This window comes from Oncorhynchus masou, chromosome 5, assembly GCF_036934945.1.
Source record: "Oncorhynchus masou masou isolate Uvic2021 chromosome 5, UVic_Omas_1.1, whole genome shotgun sequence".
NCBI classification, from domain to species: domain Eukaryota; kingdom Metazoa; phylum Chordata; class Actinopteri; order Salmoniformes; family Salmonidae; genus Oncorhynchus; species Oncorhynchus masou.
In genome coordinates, this window is record NC_088216.1 from 75,086,341 (window position 1) to 75,093,851 (window position 7,511).

At 40.0% G+C, this 7,511-nt stretch overlaps 1 protein-coding gene across 3 annotated transcripts; it reads right to left on the minus strand.

Moving 5' to 3' along the window:
* Positions 1 to 1,354: 1,354 nt before the first annotated feature.
* On the minus strand, positions 1,355 to 7,299 carry LOC135540244 (bactericidal permeability-increasing protein-like). Of its 3 annotated transcripts, none has more exons than XM_064966777.1 (16): positions 7,193 to 7,299; positions 5,615 to 5,732; positions 5,361 to 5,475; positions 5,057 to 5,188; positions 4,754 to 4,909; positions 4,533 to 4,596; positions 4,383 to 4,443; positions 3,301 to 3,392; positions 2,926 to 3,102; positions 2,768 to 2,827; positions 2,383 to 2,550; positions 2,221 to 2,288; positions 2,096 to 2,138; positions 1,943 to 2,006; positions 1,781 to 1,857; positions 1,355 to 1,659 (listed from the first exon to the last, which is right to left on the minus strand). In XM_064966777.1, exons 2-16 carry the CDS (start codon positions 5,715 to 5,717, stop codon positions 1,618 to 1,620), a joined length of 1,422 nt encoding a protein of 473 aa, XP_064822849.1. In that variant the 5' UTR covers positions 5,718 to 5,732; positions 7,193 to 7,299; the 3' UTR covers positions 1,355 to 1,617. The 3 variants fall into 3 exon arrangements, with proteins under 3 accessions (XP_064822849.1, XP_064822850.1, XP_064822851.1); XM_064966778.1 differs by having other exon boundaries at positions 7,189 to 7,271; XM_064966779.1 differs by lacking the exon at positions 7,193 to 7,299 and adding an exon at positions 7,097 to 7,170.
* Between the last annotated feature and the right edge of the window lie 212 nt (positions 7,300 to 7,511).

Here is a 7,511-nt window from a genome sequence, read left to right on the forward strand (position 1 = left end):
TAATATACTAATACTCTTAGTAAAAGTATTTATCTTCAACACGCAATCTGTAGATTCTATTCGATTAGATAGATTGAAATTGTACGTTAAACATCACAGCATAGTTGAAAGATATACAGGGGACCTAATTTGTTCGCTGGATAAGAGCTAAAACACGAAACAAGTGGGTGGCCAGCAGAGAGAGATGGGATGGGCGGAGGGAAGCTGAGGGTTGGGATGTGGAATTGGAGACAAGTGGGAGTGGAGTTGCTGTGTGAGAGATAGAATGATGGTCAAAGATAAAAGTAAAAAAATAAAAAAGTAAAAATAAAACATAGAAGTACATTTGAATGACACTAAGTGGCAGTGTTTTTACAACTAATGCTGGTTTTGCTTGAGGCTGATGCCGTGCAGGTGTTTGTACACATGCATATACACACACTCTCATTCAAATAAACACATACAAATACACTCACATACATGTAATAGTGCCAGACATGCACACAAACATATACAGTTGGCATTGAATGGGAATCTGTTGGATGACTGGTATGATGTAGTTATTGAGCGGCTTCACTGCACGTATATTGTATGTTTCGAATATTCAATAAATAATAATAAAAAATACTTCTCTTTTGCGCACTCTCAATTATACTCTATGAAAGTAACCATATCTACATGTACATACTACCTCAATCAGCCAGACTAACCGATGTCTGTATATAGCCTCGCTACTTTTATAGCCTCTCTACTGTATATAGCCTCACTACTGTTTTTCACTGTTGTTTTTATGTCTTTACCTACCTATTGTTCACCTAATACCTTTTTTGCACTATTGGTTAGAGCCTCTAAGTAAGCATTTCACTGTAAGGTCTAATACACCTGTTGTATTCGGCGCATATGACAAACTTTGATTTGATTCAAATGTTTCATTTCATGTCCATTTCAGGTGCTTATAATGGCTTATGAGTGCTTTTATAGGGATTATGAGACACCATCAGACCTGCTCTGTTCCTGCACTGTGACTGACTGGCTTGTCTCGAATACAGATAACATCAGCCAACTCCGAGAGCCTGAGAGGCCACGCCCTCAGCCACACTTCTCTGAGTGACACAGCCACACATCTATCTGACCATCACCATGACGGACAACTGGCTTCAGTCTGACCCATCGACACAGTGTCTGGTCCTCTGTCCTCTGTATCCTGAAGGTGAGTGTGGAGTGGACATCCTTTGTGGCACCACAGTGCTGAGCAGTGCTTTGTTGGCTTTTTGTGGGCATAGCTCGTTATAAAGCCAGCAGTTGATGGACAAAGATGTTACCTCAAACCAGAGACAACAGACTGAAGACTGAAAAAGATTGTTGTCGAATAAAATAAAGCTTTACTGATATTTGTTTATTTATACAAATGTATTCAATATAAATTACAACACTGAATAGTAGTGGAATACTGAAAAGAATGGAAGATACAGTATTTCATTTCAGAATGTGGTGCATTGTTTGAGAGTATATATGTACAGTATAATAGATTTGATTTGCAAACATTAATTACATGTCTCATTGGTTTGATTTGATTTATGATTTGATGCATGATCAATCATCGATTAATGATGACTTGCACTGGGATTTACATGGCACTTATCCTGTGAACTGAACATCTGTCCCAATCAGCATGTAGTCCTGGAGACAGAAGAGCAACAGTAGTTTGTCAAATATAGGACACACACTGGCTACAGTATAAGAGCTATTGGACATGAGAAGAGATGTAGGAAGCAATGAGCTCTTCGATATCTGATTGTACCTTCAGGACTTGCAGTTGAGTGTTGATAAGGTTCATCTTTCCAATAGTGGGCAGGGGAAAACCCTTCTCTAGGCGAGCTATAAGATACAAACACATGGTTTTCCAGTGGCCAATCAGTGCAGAAACAATGAATATTCATAAACATGGAAATAAAGCACTCACCATTGACCTTAGGTATCACAACCACTTTCAGAACCATCAGGAAGATGTTGTCAAGGGATTGAACCTGTTTGATATAATTTCATTGTTTAGGTTCAGTGGTTCAGTGTTAGCAAGTTATATGCATGTCATAAGCTCTGAAAATATCATTCTTACCTGAAACTGTCCCACATAACTAGTTCCCAATGTCATCTGAATTCTGTGAAAAGCAGACAGTATTAATTTACTTTGGTCAGTGTTTGAAGGGCTCCCCCCCCCCCTTTTGCACCAATCATACTCACTTGTTCAGAGTGATAGCCCCAGCCAGCTTCACCCCAGTCACGTTCATTTGAGAGCTAACACTACCCTCCTGCAGAGATAGAGAAAGCTTGTAGAGTTAATTATCATTCTCACAGTCTAAGCTACAGTATTCTACTTCCTGAGTGACTGACAGACTGACTGACCATGTTGAGGACAAAGAGGGGAGAGAGCGTGGTGTTGGGCTGGATGGCGTAGGCCGTCACTGTGCCGCTGGCCTGGACTGTCACGTTGTTGGGCTCAAGAGAGATGGTGGGCTCCTTCACCGTCTTCACCAGCAGTTTCATCATCATTCCAGGGAAACGCTTCGCTATCTGAAACAACACACATCATCTTTCTTTAATCCTGAGAAGAATGTTAACTTTATCTTCTCTTAGATACAAACACAGAGTAAATGTGTTTGAACAAAAGGCTAATTTCCATCTCGGGATGGACACTAAAACCAAACTAATTTCATAGATTGTTTTTTCTAAACAAATGAAGTCATATGATATGGAGGTAGAATAGTGAACGTGGGGTCTGGTGTATCACCTCTGGAATGAAGACTCCAAACGTTCCAGTGTTCAGACGGATGGGAGAGCTAGGAGGGATCTGTCAGGGGAAAACAGTTATGTTTAAACTCACCCCTGAGGCAGATGGAACTATGTTAAACCTCACTCCCTGTAGATGGGAATCAGATTCAGACTCACCATATCATCTGTGACATATAGGCTGAGTGCTTCAGCATTGTTGTACACAAAGCCTGCAGAGTTGGGGGTGAAGGAAGAGACCCCAATGTAGAGCATGTTGTTGTCCTGAGGAGGCAGGGAGAAGGGCATGGGAGAGAACGGAGGCTCCTGGTGCTTCCCAATGTTGTAGAACTCACCCTGCACACACAGAGGGAGGGAGGAGAGAGAGAGAGAGAGAGAGAGAGAGAGAGAGTGAGTTAGAGGGAGAGTCAGAGAGAGAGAGGGATACAGAGAGAGAGAGAGGAAGACAGAGAGAGAGGGAGAATTGACATCTTGCCTTACTGAGCCCACGTGTTTGTAGCGTTGAAAGGTAGATTGGGAGTTTGAAGTTTTTACCTTCAAGCTGAATTCAATGGAGGACTTTGAAATGGTGGGTGATGTCACCATGGAATATTCAATTTCAGCATACTGGTCCACTTTGGCTAGAACTTCAAGATGGAAGAAAATAAATATTTAGGATCCATTTAGTAACCTATGAATAACACCATAATTTGTCACTTTAATAACATAAAAAAATATATTTATTTTACCAGGCAAGTCAGTTAAGAACAAATTCTTATTTTCAATGACAGCCTAGGAACAGTGAGTTAACTGCCTTGTTCAGGGGCAGAACGGCAGTTTTTTTTTACCTTGGGGATTTAGCCTTGCAACCCTTCGGTTACTAGTCCAACGCTCTAACCACTAGGCTACCTGCCGCCCCCGAAATGACTCTACCTCAACATTGACTCTGTACTGGTACTCTCCTGTATATAGTCTTGCTATTGTTATTTTCTGCTGCTCTTGAATTACTTGTTACTTTTATTTCTTATTCTTTTAAAAAAACTGCATTATTGGTTAGGGGCACGTAAGTAAGCATTTCACTGTATGGTCTACACCTATTGTAGTCGGCGCATGTGACTAATAAAATTTGATTTGATTTATACAAATATGTTCATGAGGATAAGTGCTTAAAGGCCCAGTGCAGTCATAATTATGTTTTTCCTGTGTTTTTGTATCATATTGTACAACAGTTGATGAAATAACACTGTAAAAGTATTAAAACATGTATCAGTGTTATTTCCTGATAGTTTCTGGTTGAAAATACAATCCACACAGGAACTTCTAATCATCAGGTTTGCAAGGGCGGGAGTTTCAGCTTTCCATTGTGACATTGTCATGCTGTAAATTGGTTAATAGACCAATAACAAAGAGAGTTCCAAACCTCTCTGCCAAATAACAGCTTGTTTTCAGTTTCCCCCTCCCACCTCAGACCACTCCCAGACAGTCCAAGCAAAATTCTTGCTTGAGAAATAATTGTTTTGCTTAAAAGCTATTTTTGTTCATTCTAACATAAATATATTACAATAATGTACTTAATTGTTACCCAGAAATGATTTGATATAAAACTGGCTGCATTTGGCCTTTAAATCTTGTTTTACCATTGAACGTTTTGAGGTGTGGGTTCATGTCAGTAATAACATCAGCAACTAGGGGGCAGATCTGTAATATTGAACAGAGGCATTGTTATTGTCAAGAGAACCGAAAATGATTAATTTGAGTTTGAAGTCTGGCATTACACTGTCCCTCACCTGTTTCTGCAGAGCACTGCGCAGGGCCTTGTCAATGTAGGACTTGAAAAGATTGTAAAGCCAGCTGGAAAACAGGAACCAAAGCATTTGAGGAAACAAGTAAATCCACATTGCAATCATTTTTTAACATTGTGGTTTGATGACTCCTAAATCTATAACATGTGTTCTCACAACGTTTTAAGTACAGCATAGTGTTAAGTGCCTCTATATACTCCATGTACCTGGCCCCGCCATGGAACTTGATGCTGGCGCTGCCCACGTTGGCCACACAGTTGACAGTGCTGACAGTTGGCCTGCCAGTTTCATCACTCTTGATTGCAATATTGGCAGTGATGGTGAGTCCATTTACCGCCAGGTCGAAGGAGCCACGGTCTTGTCTAGATTGTTAACAAGAAAATAATGTTGTTTGAGACCTTTGGGGTATGGATAGGCAGACCCAAGAAAAAATTATGCAGTGTTTTAGTCTTGTTCAATCCTGGTCCTGGGGATGCACTGGTTGTTCAGACCCTCCCTCATGAACTCACATGAACCTGAAGTATCGGACCCTCCAGTTCCCGTGCAGGTTGATGAAGGCATTAGTAATAGCCAGCCTGACTCCAGTACCTGGCATCAGTACCAAAGCAGACGTGGGAAGTCCCAGATTCACTATCGTCATTCTGGAGGTTAGAACACAGTACATAGTTGGTAGGATAGGGGCATGTTGTGAACACAACAGCATTGGTAAACACAGTTGATAATCAACAAGTGATGACATGAGATAAGCAGACAATTAACAATGTGTTTGACTGCAATGTATTTTTTTGGGGAAAAGACATTGTTCTCCCTTACCCTGACAAACTGTACTTGACCTTCCCAATGGGAGGCACTTTCTCTGTTCCAGAGAGATCTGGGACCTTAATGGTCTTAAGTTTCTGTTGCAGAGATGCCATCCCAATCTGTTTACCTGTGGACAGCACAGAGCAAGGCATTGAGGCAGAATGGGCTGTGAGGAGTATAGTATATTTATTTGCCACATGATCATAATACACAGCCTCATCTTGATCTAAAACCATGTAATGTTATTGCCCTTGCCTCAAACATACCATATTCAATGCCCTTGTCTGTGAGTTTGACCTTGACTCCAGGGCTGGCAGCCAGAGTTAAGGTGATTACAGCCAACAGAGCCAACAAACAGCATGGAGACATTTTGACTGCAGTCACCTGTAGGGAAGATGAACAAACAATAATATATCTACATTACAATACAGGTGTATTGTTTATTGTCTAATGAATAGAATTGGGAACAATCATATCTTATGACTTTTAGGCTTCCATTTTCATGGGAGGAACATTAAGGTTGAACAGTTTCTTGTGTAAAGCCTTATTTTCCACTGCACTGATTTTCGCTCTAGACACGTGCACTGTAGTTTCAACACTAATATTGACCTACGTCTGACTTGGTTTCTTTTGACCAATAATGAAACCATATTTTGCCACAATCTTATAACTGAGCAGGGGAATTTCTAGAATGGACAAATACTTCCTGTGTTGTTGCATGCAGCTTCCCTTATACCATCAACACTTTGTGGCAAAAAGTCCCATATTTGAAATCCTTTTTACGGAGCATTGGCACCTTCTTGGGTTCACAGACATGTGACTGGTGTGTTTCTCAAGGAACTCTTTATCCAGTGATAGACAAAGTACCCCATTGTCATACTTGAGTAAAGTATAGATACCTTAATAGAAAATGACTCAAGTAAAAGTGAAGTCACCCAGTAAAATACTACTTGAGTAAAAATCTAAAAGTATTTGGTTTTAAATATACTTAAGTATCAAAAGTAAAAGTATAAATACTTTCCAATTCCTTGTATTAAGCAAGGCAGACAACACCATTTTCTTGTTTTAAAATGTACAGATAGCCAGGGGTAGGCACACTGCAACACTTAGACATAATTTACAAACAAAGAATTTGTGTTTAGTAAGTCTGCCAGGTCAGAGGCAGTAGAGATGACCAGGGATGTTGTCTTGATAAGTGTATGAATTGGACCATTTCCCTGTCCTGCTAAGCATTGAAAATGTAAAGAGTACCTTTGGGTGTCAGGGAAAATGTATGTAGTACATTATTTGTTTTTGGAATGTAGTGAAGTAAAATGAAAAGTAGTCAAAAATAGATATACTAAAGTACAGATACCCCAAAAAAACTATTTATACTGTCTGTATCTATAGAAAGTTAGCTGTTTGTTGATTTCTTCCCCATTGGAATCAGTTTTCTGTGTTTTTTTTTTTACCTCGCTTGAGCAAATGAAGAATGTTTAAAACCGCTAATGGAGAATGTTTAAAACCGCTAATAATCATATAGACAGTTTCTCAACTACCCAGGGACAAAGATAGCATTTTTGAAATACTGTATAATTTCCACACTGTATGTCCATGTCAACCCACCATCTAGCCTGCTTACTTAGTGGAGATTGAGGAGTGACAGCTTTCATAAAATTACCCTACAATACATTTTCCCCAAATACCTGCAAAACACTTCCAGCTACAGTATGTACATATTAGCACAAATGATAAAATGGGGTTCTCACCTCAACCTGACACACTTCTGTAAAAGAGAGAACTTTTAAATTGACAGAGAGAAACAGGCCAGTCTATTTTGTATGCACGACTCTGTAGTTACCTACCTCATGCACTGGTAAGAATGTGGATCTCTTCTGTTGTTGTCGCTCCCTAGCTGGCGGCAGGGCAGAGTGAAAGGAGAAGAGATTCACATGGCCTTTGATTCACTTCTCTGAACCAGGAAGAGCTGCTTGAGAAATGGGCTGACTGATACTTGGCTACCCATTCTATAAATAATGCAGAGAGCATGGAGCAAACATTGTGCAAAGAAGAACAATCTAAGCTATTCCCTTAGTTATGTCTGCAAATCTAATAGATTCATATTTTCAGACTCCCATTCATATCATTCAGAGAAGGATTTGTTCAGGACATACAGAAAGTGAA

Coding starts and splice junctions, on each gene's coding strand:
- LOC135540244 (XM_064966777.1), bottom strand. CDS start 5,717: ATGTCTCCATGCTGTTTGTTGGCTCTGTTGGCTGTAATCACCTTAACT. Junction 4,910..5,056: donor GTCCGATACTTCAGGTTCAT/GTGAGTTCATGA, acceptor TTAACAATCTAG/ACAAGACCGTGGCTCCTTCG. Junction 2,007..2,095: donor GTTATGTGGGACAGTTTCAG/GTAAGAATGATA, acceptor TATATCAAACAG/GTTCAATCCCTTGACAACAT.